Source organism: Phragmites australis, chromosome 7 (assembly GCF_958298935.1).
Source record: "Phragmites australis chromosome 7, lpPhrAust1.1, whole genome shotgun sequence".
In the NCBI taxonomy this organism is placed as follows: Eukaryota; Viridiplantae; Streptophyta; class Magnoliopsida; order Poales; family Poaceae; genus Phragmites; species Phragmites australis.
In genome coordinates, this window is record NC_084927.1 from 31,183,607 (window position 1) to 31,210,957 (window position 27,351).

Sequence of the window (27,351 nt, forward strand, 5' to 3'; positions counted from 1 at the left end):
TCGTCCTTATGATAGAAGCGGAGATGAAACGCCACAAGTTTAAAATTGTGAATCAAATGTACAAGTTTCAGTATTTATTGAATATATCAAGGGATGACATGTTCTATATCCATGCGAACTTTCAAGAACTCAGCCGCATTTCTGATACAAAAGCAAATGCTATGTGAAACGGTGATTTTGCATTGTTTCGCCAGGTTTGCAAGATACACTTTGACAGAAATGAAATACTTTAATCCACAATTTTCAATACTCTGTTTGATGGCTGCTGCCAATAGTCACAACAGACTTCGAATTCGCATATAAAAATGGGCTGGGTTTGCTCACCCTACAGAAATGACCGACAAGAACTGTACGATAAACCAGCCAAAAAGTTCATTGCAAAATTGCGTAGGATTACTATTTCAATCATCCTACAAAAACCGTTGGATACAACCAAGTACATTGGTTTTTTACATGGGTACTTCTCAACCAAGTCTGTTGGTTTCCTCATCTAAATGACCTGTTGGATACAAGTATATGACAGCCTTGACACAACCATCCTAACCCGTAATCCTCGATTTTGTACAAATGGCGTGTCCCACGCCTTCCCTTTCATTACTTTACTACACCTAATAGACACGATAAATGGTAAAGCAGGTAATGATCGGCCAAACATTGTTTATTTGCACATGAGTCATGACTGAAGCAGCCCATCACCTTCCCAACCAAGCCGTAGCATCTGATCCACTACCTTCAAGCTCAACTGTAACATTACCAATTCTATCAGGAAGGTTGAAAGGAACTACAGAAAGGGTCACTTCCCATGCAAATGGCACTATGCTAGTTATATTTAAATATTCAGTTCCAATGGAAAGTGATTAAATGGATTGGGTCATGCATAATTTATAGTTCATTAGGAATTCAGGATACTCACAGCAGGATCAGTGAAGACTATTAGCTTCTTATCAGCAGTAGACACTAGAAGATTTGTATTCTCTTTGTTCAGAGCAATTGCTGTGATGTCATGGCCCTTACCCAGCTTCAGTGTATGAAATACCTGACAGAAAAACATTTCTGGTGAGGATTGCACAAAGGACAATTAATGTGAATCCAAGGTTCTAATGTTAACCTTAAGTTTATGCAGATCAACAAAGCAGATCGAAGGCACATGAACAAATTGCTCAGTTTCAGTTAGTTCTGAATCTTTTGATACATCATCCTTGCCATTGGGTCCATCAAGCTCATGAGCCCCAATCTCAGTACTGTCATCACACTTGTAGTTGTTGAACAAAGATGTTCCAATTAAAGCAAAATGACCATCTGTAGAAATCTCAATGCAACTAACTTGTCCAGAAAAAGGTAATAGAACTGAGGTAGCAATAGGGAGTCCATTGACAGTGAAGGTAGATAATGTTTTCTTCGATTCATTCCAAACCAAAATGACGCCTTGAGAAGACAAGCATACTGCATGTGCCTCCACAACATCAAGCCTCCTTATTAGCCGACCAGTGCGTAAGGAATGTAGAAGAACGCCTGATGCGCTCGACGAGGAAGCAACAACTCCCAAATCAGGACTAACAGAACAGCAGGTTACTTCCCCAAGATGTCCTCTTATTACATGCATAGGACCTTCGATTCGATGTCTCCTTGTTTCTGAGAGGTTGCTCAGGCTGCTAGTACTGCTGGATAGAGGACTACGCGGTGTCGTTGGTGTTGTCGGTGGAGGTTCAGGAGCATTTTTCTTATGTGAAGAGCCTGTCCGATGAATCCTCCAGAGAATAACTGTGGTATCTCTAGACCCTGTCACAAGGTAGTTGCTATCAGGAGATAGCGCAAGGCATGTCACGGGAGCAAGATGTCCAGATGCAGTTTCAATCGTCTTCGCTCCATCTGGGGATATCAATTTCAACGAACCATCCGCATGCCCGCCTATTATTGATCAAAATGTAAATGTTATTTAAATCATTATAAGCAGCTTTATGGAAAGATGACAAAATAATGGAAGCAGCTTGTAACTACCATAGGACACTCCATAAGAAAATAGATAAGTTCAGAACAGATTATATAGCCCGAGCCCCGAGTATATTGAGGCTGTAGACAGCCGGCCTAAAATTTATGTAGAAGGAGAGGTGTTCAATCCTGTGACAAATTGCAATCAAATCCAATCTACTTAAGATATGGAGTAACCAAACTTGCACAGGGTAACCCATAGTTCACCCTGGATACGTTTCTTTGCATCTTCTTCTGTCGACCAAGTTTGAATTTGGAATATTGTGGCAGGACACCACATCATCTACCTAAATTAATTATATGTATTCTAGAAGTAGGACAATACATCACAAAGAAAGTGAAATGAGAAGAACGAATGAAGAGGAAGGTAGATCAGTATGTGTCTAAAAAAATATAAAAATAAAGAAATCTACAAAGGTAAATAGTGAAAAGAAATAATCACCGGTAATTATCTCTTTGTCACAGGTGACAACAACAATTGCTGAACTGCGGATTGCAGAAGCAGCAAATGCTATAGCTCTTGGGAACACATAATCTTCTGCAGAACTAGCAGATCCTTTGAAAATGCGCATGAGTGCACCACCGGTTGAATTTGCAGCACTTCTACCATGATGGAAAAGGAAAGGTGTCCCTTGGCCATCTGGAGTATTTGGCTGCCAATGGTGAAGTGCCACATGCGCTGCAGGGGCATTTACATCTACGACTACAATAGAGTCGTTTGATACAAGCATAGCACTGGCAGGAACATTGCAGCGATCTGGATTAGGAAGTACATAGGATTTAAGTTCATTCGGATTCCGGAATATCGTCTGCACAGTAAATTAAAGAGTCAGGCCATGCCAAATATTAGTGAGCCACATATGCTATTATACCATGAATATGAAGTATGACAGTACAACTGTACAAGAATGCTAAGTGCTATCTTACATTTAGTGATTACTTATGCAGCACAGGAGCTGTTACAAGTGGCTGTCTATCACGAAGTATGACAACGGAAATAGTGATAATGGACACTAAATCCTAATACCTAGATGGATAGATTTATATATTCAATAAATAACTAGAATGCAACAAAAATCAGTGTTTTAGAACCCATTTCAGACCAGGTGTAGCACCCCAAGACATCCAAAGCATCCCAGCAGTTTGGGTTTCCATCCTTGCTTTGCCTCAATGGATTAGCCCGAGCGGTATAGTCAGTTCTCTAGGCATGCCAGTCCAACTCTCAACTAAGCCGTACCGGACTAATCCCATCGCACATAAACAATTCACATGAGGAAACCAGCTTCACTGGTCAAATCATGCCTTGAACTCTTCCAATGGAATCACCATCATGGTCTGCTGGCAGGTTCCCAGCAATTCAAGGCCATGAAGGCTCTTTATACCCTAGATAAACTAAATTTTGGAAAGGGCTGAGATGATAACAGTTAGCAATAGGTTCCATAAACTATTTCCTGGTTCTGAACAGGAAATGGGGGATAGAAATGACCAATTTGTTCCCAACAGTTAGCAATAGGTTCCATAAAGATAATGCAAACTAACACTGTCGTTCCATAAGCTGTATACTGGTTCTAGACAGGAAACGGGGGACAGAATGACCAATCAGTTCCTGGCAGCCTTTTCCTCCCTGATAAAGACAACACAAAGTAACACCATCAACAAGGCAACAACTATTCTAGTAACCATTAAGTTGCTGGAGTTCTCCCGAGGGGCATTTGTTTGGGGACACTTGTTACAACTACTGCTAAAATCAACTGATGCTGGAAATTCATTTTTTGGTATGCTTGCCATTGACATACCAGTTCCACCATGGGCAAAACGCCAAAGCAGTCAGCTACATAACCCCAATATAACTAACAGCAGGCTATTCCCATCTATTTACTGATTGCTATGGATTTACCGAAATGGGTGATCCGTGCAATCGACAAAATGCGATGTGGATTTCTTTGGAAGGAAGGAAGTAAACGGTGGCTGCTGCCTTGTTTCTGGGATAAAGTATGCAGACCTCTTGAGCTTGGAGGACTAGGAATCCGTAATTTGGAAATATTGGGGTGGGCATTGAGGATGAGATGGTTATGGTTACAAAAATCTCAGCCGGATCGGCATTGGGCTGGTCTACAAGCTCCTCTACATCCAAACACCTCAGCCATGTTTGCTATTTCGGTGATCACTAATGTGGGTAATAGGTTAAATACAATGTTTTGGACAGATCGTTGGCTCCATGGTCAGTCGTTGGCTGATTTGGCACCTGCTGTAGTTTCTCGAGTGCCAAAAAGGATTCTCAACCAACGTTCAGTAGCAAAGGCTCTCCAAGAGCACAGGTGGGTACATGATATTTGAGGAGGGCTATCTACGGAGGTGTTAATTTAGTACCTGCAGCTTTGGGATGCCCTAGAGGAGGTTGAGCTGATACCAGAGGTGGCTGATCAACACTTATGGCGTCATTCAGCTTCTGGACAATTCTCTAGCAAACCTGCATACAATCTATGTTTTGTTGGTTCAGTCGGGTTTGAGCCGTGGAAAAGGTTATGGAGGTCGTGGGCTCCGCTGAAATGCAAGTTATTATTATGGTTGGCAATTCGCAACCGGGTTTGGACGTCGGATAAATTGATTCGTCACAGTCTGCAGCAGCATCCAGAATATTGCCCTCTATGTGATCAGGGAGAGGAAACAGCCCAACACATCCTCACCAATTGTGTGTTTGCCTGTGAGGTTTGGTTTCAGATCCTCTCACGTCTCGGCTTCCAAGAATGCACACCGAACCAACAGGACTTAATCTCCACGGATTGGTGGAGGACGGCCCATCGTAGAATTGACAAGCCCTACCGTATGAGATTCAACTCTTTGGTCATACTGGTGGCTTGGTCGTTGTGGAAGCATTGCAATGCTTGTGTATTTGAAGGAGCTTCTCCTCGGGTCCAAGAGGTGCTAGGGAATATCTCACATGAAATACACCTTTGGAATATAGCAGGTGCCAGAGGGCTGGGAGCCTTATGGCCGGGATAGTGTGCTGCCCTATGGCCTTGGTCATGTCTTGCTCTATAGTTAGTGGCAAGTCTTGTTCTTTCTGTCCTAGGAAGGTGGTGTGAGTAGCGGCCCTCCCACCTTTAGGAACATATATGTACCCTTTCTTCTTTTATTAATATAAAGATACCCAGCTCTCCTGCGTGTTCGAGGAAAAAAAACTAACAGCAGGCTAAACAGCAAAAATACTTGACCTCATGAAGCTGCTAATATTAAATTACCTGTAGTTGTAAGACCTCTGCCAATGGCTTTCTCTTCATGTGAGGGACAGTCAGCAACTGAGATGGTGTTTGTCCAAAGTAAGCGATTTGATCTTGCGTAGCTCGCCGTTGCACCTAAAGCATTTCCAGTAAAACATGAGAAGCTAGACAACAGCTACTAGAAAGTAGAAACCTGTGGACTAACTTCAATGCATAATACTTACCGGATCTGCAATTTTTCCAATATCCACAGTTCCCTCGTACGTAATGTAGAAGAATACATTATTGGCCATAACCGCTTCTTTACCCCTCTGTTTATATCTGCAAGAGGAAGTCCTCACCAATGAAAAGGTGATGCATATAGGAATAATGAAGAGAAAATCAAAACTGGCTACTCAGAATAACTAACAAAAAGGATGTGTTAACATGTTAATCGTAGATACCAGACAAGAAATTCAATGATGAATTGCTAAAGATAGGAATAATTTATTAGGATCATTTTATCTAAAATAGGAGCAGAGAAATATGAAAGCAGCCAAGCCTTTTCTGTTCATATTGGGACCTGAATTATTGGCCGTCCACTATATTGGAAATTCTGATCCTTCATCTCCCTATATTACATAGATCTTTCTTTCTGGAACTAGTAGCATGATGCTCCATCCAGAATATTCAAGTCCTTTACAAGGTATCCATCTACCCTTAAGCATCTTGGACGTTCTCACACATATTGATGGGTGAAAAGATGGTGACAAAAAGGCAACACGGATCACTTTAGCTATTATTGTACATGCAACTCAAATAGCGAATCTTCGAAGATAGGGTGAAAGCATCAACAGTATTAGCATGATATATACCTATATCAAATTATAGTTTGTGTATGTGTGTGCGAGAATGCAAGAATTTGGTAAAAACTAGAATAACATAGAGCATACCCAAATATAAGATCAATCCACTCATGCAAATGAGCAGAGACATGCTCACTCTCAAGAGCCTTCCGGTGTTTATGGATAAAATCAACAGGGTTCTCAGCCCAGGGAGGCAATTCTACAGAATCTGCAATGGTGCTCAGAATTGCAGAACTATGTTTTTGCATCTTCAGCTGCATATTTGACAAAAGTTGAAATGCAATTACCTAGCTTTCCTCCAAGTTGAGTTGTCCCAAAGTCGATACAATTTATGTTGGTAAATGCCTCCGGGAGATAAAACATCTCAGGTACCTAGATGAATATCATCAGATAATTAGATTGCAGAAAAGATCTTGACTTGATTTCGGCACGAGCCAATAACACGGAAACTACTGCAGACACTTGTCGGTAGACTTACTAGCTCTTTTACATCACTCATGTCTTCGAGAACACTATCCCATGTACCAGAAAGATCAGAAAACATGCGATCTGCATGGTCAAATTTGCCACCTTGCAGCTGTATAGAGAGTGTCGTAAAAGGTTCCACCCTGAAAAGGTAATACAAGACCTGCAATAGATATTAGTCGTTAGTAAAAATCAAATATCAAAATTGTAGGACAGAGTAATTGAGTAATGGCGATGGAATTTGTGTTTTCTAAGTATCCAAATAATATCAACAAAGCAGATTGCAACAAACCAAAGTAATAAAAAGACGCAGGCACAAAGTTGACTAATGCTGGCAAAACCATGCACGTATATAAGCTGCAGACTCTTCTGTGATATTTTGGAGATTATTTAATAGTCTGCTTATTACAAATTGATTGAGCACAAGATTATTGAGGACTCTATACAGAGAGTTGAATGCAACCCAAAGTACTTCCGAAATGAATAATGCCCAGCCGGTATTACAAATTATAAGTAAGCATTTCATCTTTATTAAGATATACCGTGCCAGCACTGGAGTAATGTGAACCATAATGAAACTTTGGGATGATTGGATCCTCAAATGTAGAGTATCGTTCTTGGAACTTCTTTAGACGTTCAGGGTTTAGTGCTCCAATTGGCTGCAAATAATACCAGCTATGGTTAACAGATAATTGGCAAAAGACAGGAGCAACAAATAGGCACAATTCAACCTTTGAAAGATCTCGATACGTAGAAGTATCATCCAGATTCAACACTCTGGACTTGTAATCTGCTATTATCCAAGGAAAAACAGGATACTGCACAAGCAGATATGATTATTAGAATGACAAGTTACCCTGTTTAGAAATACAAATTGTGCAGGTTACTGACCTGAGTAATGTCATTGTAACTGCGCCCAGCCAGAGTGTTCAGTTCCATCAAGTACTCAAAATTGCTAATCTGAACAAACTAGACATATTTAGATCTCAAACATACCAACAAACTGCATAGTAAAAATCATATGAAAGTGTTTTGTGTACCTCCCAGCTAGCCCAGCGTTCCATCAACTGAGTTCTTTTAAGAATTTGCTCAGCTCTCTGAAATAAATAAGGATAGAAAACTGCCTATCATTGCAGATTGATAATGCTAAGATTAGGTCAAAATGTGTGGAAGCCGAACACAAACCTGGGTAGCTAGAAAGATGTCATTCAGGTTAGGGGGTTTAGTCTGAACTATAGCTCGATAAGCGTTTTTACGTGCATCAATATCCTACATTAAGCATTAGACACAAGTCTGAGATACTTATTAGATGCGGCAAGCACGGAATTCAAATTACAGAGTAGAGTTTCATAAAGGATGTACCCCAAAGTCAAAAAAGAAATTCGACCTATCGACCATGAATAGTTCCAAAGCGCTTCGACATAGCAAGTATCTGCAACAAGTCATTTTAACATACAAAATGGGTGAATAGCACATAAAAACAACTATATTGTATGGTAATGAGTCACAGATGCTGAGTGCAATTACTCATCCTAAAGACAAACAGATGAACGATATATTTCTTCAACAGAACTGGATATATGCATCGGACGATATACTAGAAAGCAATTTATAACAATAGCACCAGATCTGGAAGTAATATTTACCGTCTGCTATATATCTGATGAAGTGAAGAGATCAACCAGCTTCGATCTTTATCTTGTTGGTCGCATTGGCCACTAGTAGATGCACCATCATCAATGTTACTGTCACTTGAACGCTCATCAACTATAAAGTTAATCCTCTTTGATGTTACCTGGGAACAAAATTACAGAGGCACATGACATCCATTAAAAGATACCATGGGAGTTAAATGAAAGTGGACTAATCGATCACTAGTTAAAATATGTAACCAAATAATTCCAACAACATGACTTGATATGACAAAGACAATAGGTAAGCAAATCACAAATCAAACAATGGAAATATTACAGATTTTGCACAACCCCAAGACTAGAACATAATATAGATCATGATAAGTAGTATAGATAATTCCACTGAATAAATTGAATCAAAAGAAATACCAAAGCATTTTTTAGGCATTACTAATCAAATGAGAACTATTCTTAATATTATTTATTCATACAAAAGAATAATAAATTTGTCATAGCTGCACATGGATTCATTGTAAGAGAAAAGGAAGCCTCTAGGTGTTTGGACATATTTAATGTCGTATGATTAAGTTTCCATTTTAAGGTGCTCATAGAGAAAAGAAACTTGTTGGGATTGATAATCCTATACCCTATAGTCACTGAAATGTAAGGTTTCTTGCAGTATTTCAACTGAAATATTGCGCTAGCTAAAACAAAAGGACATTAACAAAATATTATGAGAAAAGACACACATGCAATGTAACACTCTACTTTCCAGACTTTTACAACTTTTTAAATTTTTCCAACATTAGCGAGTAGCTTCACCAGTAGAGTAGTTTAAAACCTATTTTCAATAACTCAATAATGAATAAGTTAATGATCTTAATGGTTGGAATTCAAAATCCTTGAATTCATCTTCTATTCAATCCTTGATCATACATGATCCTTCCCTAGTTTAATTCAAATCTTATCCAAATCCTTGCTTAAAGTCAATATTTTCTTTTCCTCAAATCCTATCAAAATCCAAATCCAAATTCAAATTCCTTATCTACTCATTCTTGTTTAACATCATCTTTCCTTTTCTCTCAAATTCACTCTAAGCTCAATTCAAATTCAAACCCTATTTAAATTTCTCTGCAAAAGTTTCTATTCTAAAACCCTAGATATGCCTAAAGTGCCCTTGGCCCAATCCTGCTCAAACCCAAGCTCTTGGCTGACACACAAGTCTTCTAGAAGCCCCAACAAAAGGATCCACGAAATTAAATATTCACGGAGTCCTGGACAACCTCATCTTCCCACGCAGTTTCGAAGTTCAAAACGGCCTCAAATACAAATCTTGACAATAACAAAATTATACTCGAGAGCTTCGATTTGCACCTACGAAAGTCCCTATTTGGACATTGGAGCTAGGAGTTATGACCCCTCAAATTAGTGCTGCATAGATAAGTCCGAGATCAAACAGTTTATCTTGTGACATTTTTGAAAATCAAGACGACGTTTTCAGAAGTTCCAATGCATACCAAAGTTGTAGATTTTTTTTAGTACTACAAGATAGAGTCCAAGAATATCCAATTTGGTGTTCGAAGTGTTCGAACGGTAGAGATATCGTCCTCGGAATAGAGGACTGCGAAAAAAGAAATCATGACCGACTCGAACCCTAGCCCCATAAATAGGAGTTGCACGCCTTCCCCTACCCCTTTCCATGCCCCCAAACCCTAGCCGACGCTATTGCCCTGTCCGTGCGCCGCCGTGTTGCCGCGCCACGTCGTCGCGTCGTCTCCCGATGTGTCGCCCCATGGAGGAGTCATGCCTCGTCGCCCCTGCCGCCGTAGACGACATCCTGCCTTGCAGCACGCCATCAACACCGCCCCTACCCTTCTCCACGTCCCTGCACGCTGGCCTCCTCCCCGATTCTCGTAGCAAGGTAAAGACCAACCCCTCCTCCTCCCTTCCCCCTATATCGTTGTCATGTGCAAGCCCCAATCGAGTACTAGTCCCCACGGAGCCCTCGCTGTGCTGCCATGGCTGTCACCGTTGCGGACAGCCACGCGGTGGCCGATTGGCATCGGCGTTCCCGACCAAGTAGTGCACCGATCGCCACACCCTTTCACCAGTGTGTGCCCCTGGTAGCCCTTAACCACCCCACAAAAACAGGTCACCCAATATAGCACTTGCGCGGCTGGGATCAAGGTTGACATGCATGCTATCCGGTGTCTGGACGTGTTCTTCGCGCACACCAAGTTTGCATTCGCATTCCCCGTAAATCCAGAAGCCGTATGGATGCGCAACTACATCACGGCGTATCCCATGGAGTCTTATACGTGAACCTAGGAGCCCTTCAACGGTTGTGCAGCAACACGATCGGAACGCGGTTGCCAACTGCAACATGCCGCAGCCATTACCCATCTCATCTCCGCTGATCGATCTTCCTCTCAGGGGAGGATCTACCCAAACTCGTGCCATAGAATTGTGTTCATAGGAAATATGAACGTTTTTGTTCAGACAGTTTCTCAAATTTCATCTTCGGGAACACGTGCATCTTCGTCGCTACATCTGGACGCGGCCACAGTTGAACCTAAGAGTAGTCGTCGCTGCTTTGCCGCTACCTCGAAGGACCGCTTCCAAAACCAACCATACCGCTGAGTTAGCCTTTCCACGTTCTACACCATGCTTCCCTTGTTTTGCTGAAACGCCATCGAAGCCCAGCGTCAATGTCAGTGGCCACGCGCTCGACTGCCATCTCCGATGAAACCCGAGCTGCCGACGCAGAGTCGCCGGCAGTATCCTTAACCCAGCAATGCAACCTCTAGCTATTTGATCCATCATGCGCGATCGAGACTAGACTTTAATGTACCCCTTCTTTAATCCAAGTCGGCGCTTGCATGACATGCCAAGTCAACGCCACATCATGCTCCTTAACCTAATCAACGAAGTCTAGTCAGCTCTATACTTCTTGAACCTTGCACAATAAATTTTTTTCTCATATGAAGATAATTACAGTAAACCAGCTTTTCCTTTTCAGCCTAATCTATCTCTCGAAAGCCATTCTCCTTCATCCTAACTCCGATTTAAGCAATTCTTGCGTCTAATTTTTTTTTTCCTAAAATCATAACTTATCCAACCATAGTGTTTTTAAAGTGTTTTGATGATGTTTGGTATGTTGTTCTTAGTGTTTTCTTTGTGTTGTTTGTCGGTAGTTCCCGCGATATCAATAACATTCCGGAACAGTTCGAGGGACCCAGATTTCGACAACACTGAGCATCACATTGGAATAAGGCAAGTGTCCTTGAACATTTTGTGCCTAGTTTTATAAAGTTTTGTTTTACAAGTTGCATGCTGGTCAAATATGATATCCTATGGTAGGGTTTACTAGTTTTCCCCAATATTCCTTGTAGTTGTAGTATGGTTATCATGTTTTGGGTAAAAAATGCTTAGTTGTGCTTACTCATGGGTAGCATGCGAAAAAAATGTTTTGGTTAATCATGATGGTAACTTTGGTAAACATGCTTAGACATGGAAGGTAGGGTCTAGGCAAGTTGGTTGACATGTGGATGTGTTCCAGGCAAGATTGTTGGCTTTGTCGGATAAATGTTTATCTCCATGTGTTAGGATGATGGCGGTCTTGCCCAGACTATGTTAAGGGCTGGTTCGTGAAGCGACCACCCATGAAAATAGTACAGCTACAAGTTTAGTATGGGACGGGCCTAGTCGAGTAATTCGTTATTCTCTCAACATTGTTAAGATCATTTGGTGGTGCAGGGATGAAAAGGTGTACTTCCTGGAACCGTAAGACGCAAGAGGAGGCTTCTGGGGTGAAGGGTGTACTCCACTTGTGGATGGCGATGAAACCTCAACGGGTCGACACGTGCTGAGAGAGGCATTAGAAAGGCTTTGTAGTTGTTTCCTGGTCGCACACCTCGGAAGTGTGTAAGTGTTTGATCAACACGGGTATAATGAAAATCATGACTTGTAGGTAAAGTGTACGCCCTCTGCAGAGTGAAAACAGCCGTGCTCACGATCATAAGCAGCATGGACTCCTCACATAATTAGTCGGGTGGTTTCAGATGGTCTTTGGTTGGTTCAGGTGGATCACAGTGGTGGTGTGATTTGACTTTGGTTTTGGTTTGAGGAGGATGGAACCTCAGTTGAGAAGTAAGGTGGTTAGAACCTTAGCTCAAGTTTTAAAAGACCTTTCACATAGTAAATATGTTACTTTTATAATTGTTTTACTACTAAAATGGCATTTATGCAAATAAACCCCTGAGTTAAGTCATTCTTGATATTAGCCTCATGTCATACTTTCCCACACTTGCTGAGTATTCTATGTACTCACACTTACTATACTCAAACAATGTTGCTCAGTCGGGGAAGATTTTGAAGACTTCGCAGAAGATGACACTTTCTAGGGTGTGTTCTCCGTCGATTGCCTGTGGAATCGCCTGGAAGGTTGAAGACTACGCTTAATTCCGCTACATCGCTAGTCCCTTTTGTAAGAAGGGAGGTATGTTTAAGTTTTTCTGTTACACTTATAACGTCACTATATGTATGTAACTTAATCTTAGTATACATATAGTTTATATTCGGTTTGGTCTTAAAACCAGGTGTGACATGCAATATGACAAGTATGTCAGACAATAAACATATTGATTTTAGTACAAGTATGAAAAGATTATCTATAAACACAAGAACATTTTACCTACTTTGCAGCACACCATTAGTAACCAGGGTAACACTGCAATATAACCTTTAACTTGTTGTAGTGGCCAAAATGAAATCTCGCCAAAGTCGTTGAGATATGTTGTAATTAATACAACACGACATTTATCTACAATTGCATCATTGCACTAGACCTAGAAATACCGCAGTGCTTCTCTATACCATACTACATATAAAATAACATTGGAACATTCTTATGAGAAAACACTAATGCCAAACATGCTTATAAGATAAGTCAACGCAAGACAAAACAAAAACTCAGCCGTGTATTTTTAAGAACTGCTCATGGCTCAAGTAGAACTTTGCAACTGGTTAATACTTACTTGGAAGGTTCCTCGGACAACTTTCAATGGTCGCACCATCAAGGATGGAAGTTCGACGATAATTCGCTCATCGGTTTCACTAGGCACATAACTGGGTGCAAGAACTGTAGATCTAACCAAATTTCGATCAGCACAAATGCCAGAACTTCTTGAGCCTACTGATCCTTTTACCGATTGTTGATCAGCTGCTGAATCATGTTGAAGTTGATCATCATCAACACTGCTGTGAGTAGTCTCGGTCTCTAACTGCTCTTTTTCCTCATTTCTTTCATCCATTGACATGGCGTCAGCCATAATTACAGAAGCAGATGATGGAAGAGTGTTTGTTAGTGAAGAATCAACACCCTCTGAGTCGCATTCCTTTGATTGCACAGCAGCACTAAGAAGCTTCCGCTCCTCATAATCAGCAGCTGCACCTAAATGATCAGATCCTTTGTAGTTTCTTTTCATAAATCTTCTCATCCTTGAAGAGCTTTCAGTAAAATCTAATTTCCAGAAAACCTGCAAAACACAGGAGTGACAATGAATATTAAAAAATATCCAGAAGAAACATCACACGGGTTCTCATTTCACCTAGTTAAGAATGTACTGGGCGACGAATTTGCACTGTTCCCATTAAGATGAAACAGAGCAGGAAAACAGAGAAAAAAATAAATTATTGTTGGTACATACACGATCAGGAGTACAGAGAGGTTGTCCGAAAGGTCCATATAGTCTACCCATATCTGTTAGGCAATGAAGAAGATGCCGCCATGCTCGAAGTCCAGTTGATGCACGATGCCGATTCAACACATCAACTAGTGTTTGCCTCTCCATCTGCATTTTCCAAAGTTTATATGACGTATGGTAAATTCTAAATCTCAGAAATTGCAGCGTTCCAAGTGGATTTACCTCAACTCGTTGTAAGTTTCTTGCTAAGGCTAAACAAGAAACAAGAACTGCAACATATTTGTATGAAAGGGCCGAAAAATCCCTTCCTGGAACCGACTTAGAATCAGCTGATTGCAGGCACTCCATCCAAGCAGCACTCATAGCTTCTGATATATTCCACCTCTTTGCACGCTCAATATCACCTGAACTCCTTCTTTGTCCTGATGTTGCCATTGCTACAGCACTAAGGCCCCTTCTTGAACCAATCTTAGCAGTCCGCTCAAGGTCACGAGCGGCCGCCAGTGCGGCAGCTTTTGCTGCTGCTTTGTCTTTTGGCGTGGACCCAGGCTTGTTAGCTGCTGTAGGCTTCTGGAAACTTGAGAAAGTCTGTAGTCTTGCTGCTGCTTTGCGCTCAGGCAATGATGTGTCATGCCTATTCAAGATATTCCTAGGAGGTGTTATTATTTCTGCCCCAGAGGCACCAGCAGCCATCATGGCCAATGCCATTGCAACTGGTGGTGAGGCAAAAGCAGCAGCCCAGCCAGGTGATACCATCAAAAGAGCAGCCTAAGCTCAAAAGAAATGAAACAAAAAGCTTCCGATCAATATGTTTTCCTCTGAAGATAAAGACATGAAAACATATGATATTAACCTTTAAACCAGACAAGACCAGCAACTTTTTTCCTAAAAGTTCTTGACAAGGATTGTCATGCTAAATGATACAAAGTACACCTTGAATATTTAGACATAGAGATCAGGTTAAATATGAAATACGAGAATCCACAACAGCAAATGATATGCTTAGCAATCTTCAAACAACAAGCAATTTTTTTTAGAGAAAAGGGAGTTGTATTAGACCGACTTCTAATGAAGCCAACAATAAGAAGCAGAAATCAAGCATACATGATTCTTAACAGACTAGGACTTGGGACATACGAGTTACTATCAGCTTCTGAGTTTCACAACTATGCTCAAGATTACCAGATTAGGTGAACATGGCCAGAATCATACTCCTTCCATCTTTAGTTGATGTTTTGTTCTTGTGCACACTTATTAAGGAAAACGCAATATGACCATATACCCCTACTAAGTTTTTTGTCCTTTGCTACTACATCAAATTTGTTTGTCTCCTAAACTACCCTCTTTAATCTTAGTGACCAATGAACAAAGAGATTGAATCTTGTAAAATGTAGCATACAATAAGATTCTTTGGAACGCAGGAATTTTTTCTGATTACAATGAGAATTAAACTATTGTTTATGAAATTCTTGCATTGCAAACAGGCCCTAAATGAGGTATGGGGACTTTAAGGAGACACAGTCATGTTTCTCCTAGAAACCCTATAACATATAGAACACTTTTCACTTCTAAAACATCAAATAAAAGAACATAGGGAGTACCCGATTAAGCTAAGCCTACCAGCTTATGGTGAGAGTTATGGATGATTAACACCAATCCAACCATTCTCTGTCACCAATACAGAATTCAGCTTTAGCACTATCTTTTCTTAAGTTATGGTTAGCTTCTACAGAGAATCGGACAGTACCTCAATGGGTAATGCATCTGCTGCCAAAGCACGATCATCAGCAATCAGTGGATTTTGTCCATCTGAAGAAGTAAGCTCGTGAATACCAGCCAAAAGAGGCCGCCATCTTCTTAGGATGGCAACAAATGGTGGTAGAATCAGCTCAATGTATTGTTTCCTTAGGGGTTTTCTGTCCCTACCAATAGCATGCCATACCTGCATCAAGGGTAATATAGCATAATCTCTTATGAGTAACAAGGTATAACTTCTTCATATTCTCTGAAACATCATTACTAAAATAGATGAACATGACATGCCCATTTATTTACAATGTTGTCATTGATGCATTAATGATAATAGTCTTTGGATGAGCAAAGACAGGATATTGTTCAAAATCGTATGCATGTATCACAGAGAAGTCAATGCAATTAGGGCAGGTCAAGAATAACTTCCAGTACATGCTTTATCTACCATGGGAAATCTTGACTTGGAAAGTATTGTGAACATTGAAAAGTAAAAACAAATCAGACATCGAAACGGGAGGGAGAGAAGGAAGGTGGGGGCATGGGTATGGTCACATCTACATGTTAGCACATAACATTGCCATATTTAAGATTAAACACAGTGATCCTTCATAGCACAAAAAATGTCAAGAAAATAGATCTCAAAATGTGAGACACATTGAATAACCTACAAATTGCAGAAAATGAAAGGTAATCTTGGGGTCATTCAATCCATAGCACTAGGAAGAATGTTAGAAAGGCAATTGCTATGTTCAGTCTGCTATTCCACTTAGGGGCATGACTTTTAATACATTACGAGACAGATACATGGTCAAGTGGAGAATGCAAAACAAACTCACCTCTGAATAGAGAATAGAGGAAGCAACCAACACTCTCTGTCTCTTAGACTCGGTAATTGGCATATTGAGGATGGGGCCAAGCACACTGCAGTCACAAATTTCCAATGAAATAAGAATTAACAGAATTATCACTAGGGGTGAAAACGGCTCGGAATCGGTTAGAATAGGACTACTGTATTTGAAACCATATTTTTTGCCGGAACGGATTCGAATACGGATAGTTCGGATACGAATATGATCACAGATAGTGTCAGAAACGAATACAAAATGAATATGGATCTAAAACAAATACGGCTGGCGAATATTTACCGGAACATGAAAGACTACTCAAATTGTATGTAAGACCATAACAAAAACAAAGAGCATATTCATACTAGGAAGTTACTACGCAATAGCTAAGATAATATAGTCCATACACTTGGTCACTTGGATAAAAAACAACACAACTTAGTTCATCACAACTTCACACGTTATGCTTGATACAAGTTCACACAGACACACAATACTTAAACTTAGTACATATATTTAAACTTAGTTCATCATAAACTCACAAAGCTAGTAAAAGACTAAAGATAACATATACACAAATGGAAGGGAGGGTCTTCTTCGGGCGAGCCTACCGCCGTATGGATAGCGCCCCAACGCCACCGTTGCGTAGGATGGGAACCGGCAGACAACCACGTCCATGCCCTTGATCGGCGTCTCGTATGATGGCTAACGATTGAGATAGAAGCATCCCGTTTAAAAAAGTAAACATGTTACCCTTCCAACGGGCGACACGTTTAAAAATAAAAAATGCTTCGTTCTCTTGCTCTCAAAATTCAAAACACTATCAAAATTATCATGAAAATTCTGAACAATTTTGGCAATGTAGAGGATACTATGATTTAGCCCTCAAAAAAATTTCAGATAAAATATATGATATGTACAATGGGAAACACAAAAAGACAAATTTCATTGTACATAGAGCTAGATTATAGGATCCTCTACAATATTTTTTTTTTGATTTTTTCATGATTATTTCAATAATGTTTTGAATTTGCATTAGATTGTTGTTTTAGCCCTGGGTTTCGGATAATATCCGGACTCAGGTAGTCCGGATATCCTATACCGATGCCGATTCCGTCGGAAACTGCTACGCCGATTTAGAAAAAAAAAATCCAATGCCAATTCCGAGCAGAAAATATTCGATGCTGATTCTGAAAAAACTATCCGTTTCCGGTTCCGACCCGGATCGGCTGGAAACTATCCAAGCTGTTTTCACCCCTAATTATCACCTACAAGCCACAACAGACTGAAAGACCACCCAGATATTATGTAATATATGAAAGCAACTGTGCCTATGCTACCATCAACAAAGTTCTGATTATTTACTAAATTATCACAAATGTTCAACTTCTACCAAAGATCATTAGCACATCTTTTTTTTTTTTTTTTGAGAAACCATTAGCAGTTTGGCACAGCTACATGCAATTTGTTAATTGAACAGCAAGATGAGAGCAATATTCTGGCATTGGTAAGCGATGGAGTTACCTCCAAAGAAGTGCAGACCGAGGTTTTCTTGGAGATGAATAACTGTTTCCATCAAATGGCATCATGCTTCCAGCCTGATGGCTCATTCCTTCTGATATTACATCCTTAATGTTAGTGTCCCTCATAAAAGCATCACCTTCACCGTTGTCATCCTCCCTCATCGAAACAAGAACCATTCTGAGCATACAAAGAAATGGCTGATCGCTATCTAGCAACTGATAGAGTGCAGTCATAACCCCCATACCAGGGCCAGATCCCCCTCCAATACCAAGTCCACCGCCAAGTCCAGAATCATCTAATAGAAGTGCCTGCAACACTGCAACTGACTTCTTCACCAGTGGAAGTTCAATCCAATTCCCATTCGAGTCCTTCTCTAGAACAGGTTTCCAAGATTCCCAACCACTTCCACCACCACCAAATATATCAGATTTGGGTGGAATGCCAACACCATACCACAAACGGCTTCTGTACTTCCAACTTTCTCCAAGATCTGCTATGCAGCTCCCGTAAGACACAAATGCATGCTTGACAGATTCATAAGGCTCAGCTGCTGTTGCTGCTGTAAGACGTTCCATCACGGCAGCAGGAATTTGTCCATTTGCATCGGCCAAAGAAGTAAGCACCTGCTTCAATCAAGCAGCAAATAAGAATGAAGACAGCATTCACAAGAATAAAATTCAACTATCTATTGGCAATAGTCTATCAATATAAGCCATAAGGAACAGTCAGCAGAGTGGATTATATATATTTTCCCAAGATACCGAGATATGTACATGAACAGTTATTTCTTAAATCAAGGAATTAGACCCTCCAATAGCGTCTTTCAACTTTAAAGGTATTTCACGCTGACACATTTATGTGAGCACACAACAATAGATATAGACTGAAAAAATGTAGATGTAATCGACTATGGTACTGTGTATTTAGAACTTTCTTGCGGAATCCCTCTTCAAGAAAGTGGCGGGTGCGATGTTTATCTCCTCTGTTAATCAAACACCAACTTCAACCCAAAAGTATAGTGTGGATCATACCAATAATTTGATCTCACCACATATGATGAACAAGCAGGATGAGGTAGCCTAGATGAGTAAGGTAAACAATAGCTCTAGTGAAATATCCAGGCATGATTACCCAGATATCAATTATGATAAATTGGCAATAATGAGCCAGGAACATGGTCCGAGAATGAGATCCATAACTGACAGTGGCACCTTTTGCAATGACATGAAACAATCATATAGTGCATATAAGTATAACTGCTCAAATTTGAAGCGTGGTTAGGGGAGCTAAATTGTCACTTCATCAAAATGATACCAATAACTGATAGAATGCAATAACATATAGCCATCATGTATTACATACATCTAGCGGGAGGCCACCAGCATCACTGGACAAAGATGACCGTCTTAAGGCCCCAGCAGCCATAGGTTGGTTACCAATTTTATCCAAAGAATTTGACCGACTGGCAGCCAACGAGGCCATTGAGGCAGAAGATACGACGCTAGCACCTGAAAGGGATGTGCAAAAATGTTGGCCTTGTGACCTCAGATGATCTTCCACAAGCATCAGAATAACTATTGCATTCTCCGCTAGTGCTACTGAGAGATGAGCGGCATTTTCTGCTTGAACTTTTGCTTCTTCAGGAGACAAACCCTCAGCTGCAACACCAGCTGCAGCTGCTGCAATTACTTCAGTCTGATGTACATACAAGTAAAAGAAAGACATTATAGACGACAATAACAAATATTACCCACAAAAATGGAAAAATTATCAAATTGCAACAACCTGCATCATGATGATATAATATAAACCATTCAAAACTACAATAACAGTATGACAGTTATTGTCTAAGTTCAAAAAACTACAAATAGAAAATGGGGTTTGGTATCTGTATTCCTAGCAACATCATTAATAACAGAAAACAAATGTTGTTACATAGCAGTGCTACCGCATCTAGGTGCCAACCTACAATATTCTTGTGTAGACGGAGTAGGGGACATAGTCAAAGCTACCAGTTCTACTATTCCAATGATAAGAATTACCCATAACCATAATTCATCTAGGTTTATCTGAACTTTCCTTTTCCCAATCATTATATCATAATTCAAACCAGACCAGGATAAAGAACAACTTTCAGCACGACAAAGGGAAAAACTAACTACAGAAAGTAGCAACAGCAAGATATAAGGAACAAGCGCCCATATCGTGTACAAAAAACATCCATGCTTAGCAAGCAAATCATGTCAAGAAAAGGACAACTACCTGAACTTGAAGCTCCCTGGCAGAAAAATCAAGCAGGTCACCCAATAATCTTCTTTTGAAAATAGGTAATGATTCTTCACGTCTTAAAAAAAAACAGAAGTAGAAGGTTGTCATAAAAATGTGGGAAGAAAAAAAATCCCAGTAACAAAAAGGTGATATACTGCAGAGAAAAAATACTAGGCTTTTGGGTGCAGGTATCTTAGCATAAAGTTCTTAAATTCTTTCTTGGACCAGTTAGCTCAATTGTCAAGCTAACCTGCAGATTTTAAAAGGGAGGGGAGCTACCTGATCCTTTGGCCTCCAGTGCTAGTTCCTCCGACCATTGAAAGCCACTCTGCACAATGAATTGTTGCCTCCACGTCCTAAATAATTGCAGGGGCAACAAAAAGAAATTTTCATGTTAAAATGCAATGCGTTTGGCAGTGATATAACTGGCCCAAACCCATCCACATAGAAAGGAAGGTTGTGAGATACGAAAGCACGAAGCAAACAGGTTACTGAATAGCTGCATAAAAATTATCTTGCCTTCCACCCATCTTTTTGTCGCATTGAATGCTCCAGCATGATAATAAGGAAATTGTGTATGAGGTCTTCAATCTCACCAATGCTTCCACCATCAGCATTTTTCTTAGCACCCTTCTAGAATTAGAGATTTCCAAATTAGAGCTACAGGTAACACAAAGCATGAAATGACGAAATGCAGTTGATGTACTATTCCATCCGAACACAATTTTCATTACAAAATGGTGACAAAAGGCTTGTAACACTTACCTCATGATTATAAATCAAAACCTCCAAAATCCATTCTGGCCACTCTGCAATTGAGGTCATGGTGGTTCTATTATCTGGATGACTGCAAGCCAAAAAGAGAAGATCCTGAAACGATGTAGAAGAGAATTTTGACACCATAAGAAATTAAACAATATCTCAAAAGAAATGAATTGATAAGAGGAAACAACATACAAGTCTTAGTCTGTTATGAACAAAGAGGGTGGACACTGAACATATAACCATATAGTGCAGTACAAGTGAAAATAAATGTGCAGGTGTCTGACAACATGGTGTCAAAATGCACTTAATCTATGTAAGGGACACAGACATCTTACTAGTGCTCTTCTGATTTATTGGCTGACTTTTACTGACAAGCATGGCAACTGGTGGTTTTGGATTTCATGGAGACGTGTGGCATTCAGATTTAAGCCATACTTGCATGTGCTCTAAACTCTAGACTGGGAATAGTTTGAGTAATGCAAATGAAAATGACTAATCACATACTGCATAATTTTGAAAATGATAGCTCTAACCTATGTGAAGCAATTCAAGACATTTAAGTCACCAAAGTGATAGATAGCGCAGGTCTATACGTACAGCTCCATCTATCTTTCTCTCCCCATTGATTAACGTTGGGTCACGGTGTAATCTTGGTAATCATAGTGAAATCACAGAAGGAAAAGGCAAACCACATAATCATTTATGTAATGAATGCCAGTCAAAACGATACCACAAAGAGAAAAGGCCAAACTATGCACCTAACTAAGTAGCTTTGATCTTGTTCTACAGTCAAGACTTGTGACCTTTGATCATGTAACATAAGGCAATGAAAACACACCTGTATAGCGCGAGCTTGGAATGCCCTAGATGCATATGGAAGCGAGCGGAGCAGAACTAACAAAATTTGGATATGTTCAAACCGGTGACCACAATCATATAGGTTCAGATTTTCATCAATTGAAGAAACATTAATCTGCATTCAAGAACATAACAATATCAAAGCCAGAAATTTTAGACTACAATATCAAAGCCAGAAATTTTAGACTGTAAGCAGTCCATTCAACAGTTCATCAATAAAATTGGAAAAGAAAAAACAGGGCCCATATCATTAAACTTGAAACATTTTGTCATGCTTGAATGCTACTATAAATCGAGTGAGCAAAAATATTAAACCACATATAATAAAGACCAACTGGAATTCATAAGGTCCCAGCCGCTCATCTAGTTAGAGTCCATTTAGCATTCCTGCTCATTTTTTATTTGAATTACCATTGAAGCACACGTCAAGAGATTCTTTTCATTTGCTTTCGTTTTTGTTTGAAGCATACATCTTCATTAGGATCTCTATGTTAAGAAAAAAAAATTGTTGCAGTATTTTGCAAGAGGGTTGAAAGTCGAGTGTGTAAACCAAGAGACAACTAAATTAAATTAATTACATAAGCCTAAGCAAATAAACATATCCAATTATGTAACACTCAGAAAATACACATACCACAGCAGAAATCAAAGCCATATAGACATTAGCAGTCATAAGCCTACTTGGGGCTGCTTGGAATGCTTTCTGCAATGCAAAAAGTAACAACGATACTTTGTCTTCTGACATAGTATTTCCTTCTTCATTAAGGGTGGCCTGATGACCACCAGGTACATTTGGATTTGCAGCACCAGAGTCAAATTTAAGGTGACCTGATGCAACTAGAGCACCGAGAATGTGAATGATTCCAATAACAATTCCATCACCTTTATCAACATTGTAAACATTATTCCGGACATTATCAGAAGTAATTGAGAAGGTAATGCCACCCAGATTCTTCAGGAGCCCATTCTCGGAACTCAGCACCTTTCTTCCGATATTTGAGTCCAGCATCTTACAAGATGCATCATTTGTGTTAGTGGCTTCATGTTCAGCATCTTCTTCATGAAAGATGGTTTCATGATGTTCAGCTGATTGAATTTTATCAACCTGGCATTTTTCATCACCACTAGCAGCTTTTCTGTCAGAACTTCCATCCCTCGAGACATCATTTTCACTTAAAGTTGCACTAGAATCATCCAAAATATTTTTATTACCAGATTTAGCTTCCTGCTGTAAAAGAACGAGAAGTGCTTCGACACCACCACTAGAGATGAAGGAATGAGCAAACATGTTGGCTCTAGAGATGTTAGGCTGTACAATCAACCTATAGATGAGATGCAACACTCTTGCAACCTGCCAATAACCACATAATTAAGATAATAAGAACCAACTTATTACTAGATCACCACTAAAGCAGGGTAGATAAGTAGCTCCTACACATATTACATTGTGACTTTCATAAGATCAAGGCAAGTATAAAATAAATCCTAAAAGCAAAATATCACCAGACAAGCTTTAAGAGCAAACAGATAACTTGTATTCTCAAATTTGCCATAGTTAATATAGCTCGCCGATATTGCTGCACTATAGCCAATCTCAAGCCCGGGTAAAGTAGTAGGAGGGTTGTGGTAGGCTTGGCGAGCCAACCTAAAAACCTAGACACTCTTATGGACATGAACTAGCCTACCCCAACTTGCTTTGGGAAGCTTTGGTAGTCAATATAACACCTCATGGGCATGAGCGCAGACAGAAGCAGAAGCAGCACACAGCTAAGAAGCCACCACCAATAGATGGGAGGTTTTTTAATTGGCAGTCAAGTCAATTGTCTCCCTACCTCCCTAGAGTTCCATCTCCTTTAAGATGTGGTGTTATCCCTCTTTCACCATGGTATTTACCCCTATGAAGTAAGGTTCATGATTAAATCACCTACTTCTCATGCTGTATGGCAAAAGGTGCATCAGGGTTCGAAGTAACTTTATAATTTCCAACATATATGAATCACTTGGTTGTGTTTAATTGATTCAACATCATCTTTCAAATTACATATGTAGACTCACAACATAAGACATGGAAGGATTATGTATTTTCCACCCTGATCGTAGCTCAACAGAAAGAAAAAAGATTGAGGGCACTGGTGAAAATTTGACAAAGTTTGTCTAGTAATGCCAAGTCCCAAGTACCTGATTAGGTTGTGGGCAGTCGACAATAAATCCAATCAAACAGCAGACATCATCTGAAGCCACTGTTGAAGACGCTGCTCCTAGCAGTAGTTCAATAATAACCAAAAGTTCATCGACCAGAGCATTCACTTCACCCGAAGATCTCTTTGTTCCAGTAAGTGCAAAGTTATCAATTGAATCTGGTTCTCGAATTGCCCAGTAACACCTTCTGCAACCATCAAGAAGCATTTGCATTGCTTTTGCATCTCGCATGCAAGCAGACTCTGTAAATACCATGTCTGCAAGAGAGGAGAGAAGCTTTTTCTGTAAACCATAGTTGCACGAACTCCACAACTTCAGGTCCAACAGCAAACTGCTAAAAAGCTGCACTTTAAGCTCATGATTGTTTCTTTGAGACTGGCACAAAGATACAACTGCAGCAACAAGCTCCTCATCAATCAGTGCCTCTTCTCCACTTTCCAGCTTTGAAAGAGATTTCAACAGATAATGTAAAACACATGATAAAAGCTCTGGTGCAAATGTCCGGCTTAATTCTTCATTATTTCCAGGATGTTGAATAGCCAGGGAAATAATCCTGAAAACTGGAGCAGAAAGGGAAGCAGTGGCAAGCGACAATGATAAATCACCAGGTGTAGGTTCAAGGCTATCCATATGCACATTGCTTATGGTTAGTGGAAGTAAAGCCACTGGACCCCCATAAGCTAAGGCCCATAAAGATTCTGCAGGCCGCACACGAGATGAAACATGAACCAACCCAAGAACCTCTGCAGGCCTTCGATGAGTGCCTAAAATTGAACAGAAGAAAGTACCAATTAGATCATATTGATGGCAGAGCATGACCCAATAGCATCCAGTGGTATCTGGAGCACAAGAGATACATATAACTGTTTCAATAGCTTTGCAAAGTGAAAATGGTATGAATGGTTCAATTTTGAAGTGTGATCCTATTAAATGACTCAATAATTTGTCAATATTCTTTTCGGTTACATTGGCGAACTGAGCCTCCTATGTGTAAAATACCTCTGTTGGTAGAAGCCGCGGTAAAATGCCTAGCAGATTGCAATCAACTATTTTCAAACGAAAATGGGATCCTCAGATTCGGAAAGCACAGCTACTAACATGGACCATAAACCAAAAGTTTTGGATTCAAAATAGATGGTAATGCTGGTGCAGGAAGAGGAATATAGTGAACACTAAGTAAGAGAGGGTGGAGGATAAAACCTGATGAACCAGAAGGGGAAGCATCTGGACAAAACCGACCAGTAAGCAGAGTAGGATGATAGAGAAGATGCAAGCTTCCACCGATCTCATTGTTAAGTGTGAAGCTCTCTTCTGATATATTCTTAACATGGTCATTGGTTGCCTTCCATGGCAAACCTGCGCCATTTCTGAAACTGGGAAGTGTATCTCCTCCTCGAGATGCCAGCCGACTCATTCTGTCTGGCCCAATTGGCTCCTTGAAGATGTAGACAGGCCCCATTTCAGCAAACAATGGGCATTGCCGCCGGCGCCTCTGAAGGCCTGCAATAGTTGGCGGTGGATTCGTTCCAATGCAGCAAAATGCAAGTGGCTTTGAGATACGCGGGAACTCAAAAGGACGGCTCTCATACAGGCTACCATCCACATACAGCCTCAATTCACTCTCACCCTTCCCAAGCAAACCATGCTTGCTTGTGTGCTCCAAGCCAACAAAATACCAACACTGAGGCTTGAACGCATAAGTGAAGTGCAGAGAAGCTTTCTTACCCCTCCCGCCCACACTCTCGACCACCAAGAACTGGCCATGGAAATAGGCCTCCACACCCAGGTTATCCGAAGAGAGAAAGCTGAAAAGCCGGGGCATGTGTGTCGTTCCTTCTCCTGCAAGGGCACTGGCCGCCGCAGCTGCTGACATTGCTGATGATTTTCCAGATGTTGCCGCGGCAGCAGCAGCAATGGCAGCTGCAGCTGTTGCTGTGCTAAGTGTGTCCGAGAACGACTCTATATAAATCCAAGTGGCAAACCCATATCCATTCAAGAAGGGCCACCTGCTATCACCAGGGCCAAGCAGACCAGAGCTCTCGCCATCAAACTCAAATGTCACAGCAGGACCTCTTGCTTCCTTGCTCCCCATGGCCTTCTCAAGCGCCAGCATCAGTGGCAAGGCCCAGCTCGTCCCAAGTGCCTTCCTAACCAAACCAAGCCAGGAGTGCAGGTCCTTCACGCTAAGCGAGTGCCCTCCCAACGTCTCAATGCACTGAAGCAGTGGTGTCCCGTCCCAGTTACTACCCCGATAATCCATTTCGACGAACAGCTTCTCTGCAGACTCGAGGAGGACGGCTAGTAGGCCCCGGGAAGAGCACATGGCACGGTTGCGAGTGCAAGCGCGGAGCGCGGCGTGCAGACCCGCGGCCATGCGAGTGCGTGGCGACGGCTCGTCGTCGCCGGGGAGCTGAGGCAGCAGCTCAGCGGCGACGACGGCGGCGCGGGAGTTGGACATGACGCTCGGGGGAGCGCCGGTGCCGGTGACGTCGCCTACCTCGTCCACGCCGTCGGCGCCGCACATGGTGCCGAGCAGCACGTCGACGACAGAGTGCACCAGCTCGCCCTGCTCCTGCGATACCACCTCGCGGAGGAGGTCCACCCCACCCGCGATCGCCGCCCCCACCGCCCGCACCACCTCCTGCGGCGCGTCGGCCGGCACTCCCGGCGGCCGAGGCCGCCTCTTCGGCTGCGGCGATGGCTCGTAGGGCGTCGCGGGCGTCTCCATGCCCATCCCCGGATCCGACGCCGCCTCCTCGACGCCCACCTCGTCGGCGAGCGGCACCGCCGCGAACTGCTCCTCGGAGCCCTGCTCCCGAGGCGGCGCCGGAGCCGGCGGGGAGGAATCGGACAACTCGTGCGCGTCCTCCGCCATTGCTAGGGCTTCACTCCATCAAACCCAAATTCGAACAAAGTCTCGGGGGTGGAAATGCGAGCGGGAATCGGTCAACGGAAGTGAAACAGCGGGCGGGCGATTAAGCGCGGCGGAGACTGGATGGGGGGGCAGAATCGGAGCAAAAAAAGGACGCGCGCAGTGCGGGCGTGGATCTGGGGAGATCTACGGGGTGTTGTGGGGGGGATGCAAGCGAAGAGGTGGGTGGGATTAGCGGCGGTGCATGGCGAGATCTGAGAGGCGGAACGGATGAACTGAGGAGGGCCGGGAAGTAGACGTGGCGCGGCTTGTGGGTTCACGGGTTGTATTGGTGCGGTGGGTTGGCAGCGCCCGACCGTAAGGATGTGTTTGGTTATGGATGGTGTTTGCAGATTTGTATCATAGAGTC

General features: G+C 41.6%; 1 protein-coding gene across 3 annotated transcripts; it reads right to left on the minus strand.

The window, feature by feature from the left end:
- Nucleotides 1–371: 371 nt before the first annotated feature.
- On the minus strand, nucleotides 372–27,318 carry LOC133924726 (BEACH domain-containing protein C2). Of its 3 annotated transcripts, none has more exons than XM_062370389.1 (31): nucleotides 25,271–27,317; nucleotides 24,050–24,834; nucleotides 22,506–23,222; nucleotides 21,852–21,986; nucleotides 21,014–21,118; nucleotides 20,768–20,878; nucleotides 20,528–20,604; nucleotides 20,243–20,324; nucleotides 19,343–19,675; nucleotides 17,981–18,603; nucleotides 16,448–16,532; nucleotides 15,607–15,801; nucleotides 14,082–14,627; nucleotides 13,863–14,006; nucleotides 13,191–13,691; nucleotides 8,167–8,315; nucleotides 7,883–7,952; nucleotides 7,706–7,789; nucleotides 7,561–7,617; nucleotides 7,412–7,480; nucleotides 7,252–7,338; nucleotides 7,063–7,179; nucleotides 6,534–6,683; nucleotides 6,343–6,427; nucleotides 6,143–6,263; nucleotides 5,435–5,531; nucleotides 5,232–5,345; nucleotides 2,432–2,798; nucleotides 1,109–1,908; nucleotides 914–1,036; nucleotides 372–742 (listed from the first exon to the last, which is right to left on the minus strand). In XM_062370389.1, exons 1-31 carry the CDS (start codon nucleotides 26,943–26,945, stop codon nucleotides 674–676), a joined length of 8,673 nt encoding a protein of 2,890 aa, XP_062226373.1. In that variant the 5' UTR covers nucleotides 26,946–27,317; the 3' UTR covers nucleotides 372–673. The 3 variants fall into 3 exon arrangements, 2 of the variants coding, with proteins under 2 accessions (XP_062226373.1, XP_062226372.1); XM_062370388.1 differs by having other exon boundaries at nucleotides 20,768–20,881; XR_009910846.1 differs by lacking the exons at nucleotides 372–742; nucleotides 914–1,036; nucleotides 1,109–1,908; nucleotides 6,143–6,263 and having other exon boundaries at nucleotides 2,657–2,798; nucleotides 20,768–20,881; nucleotides 25,271–27,318.
- Nucleotides 27,319–27,351: the final 33 nt, after the last annotated feature.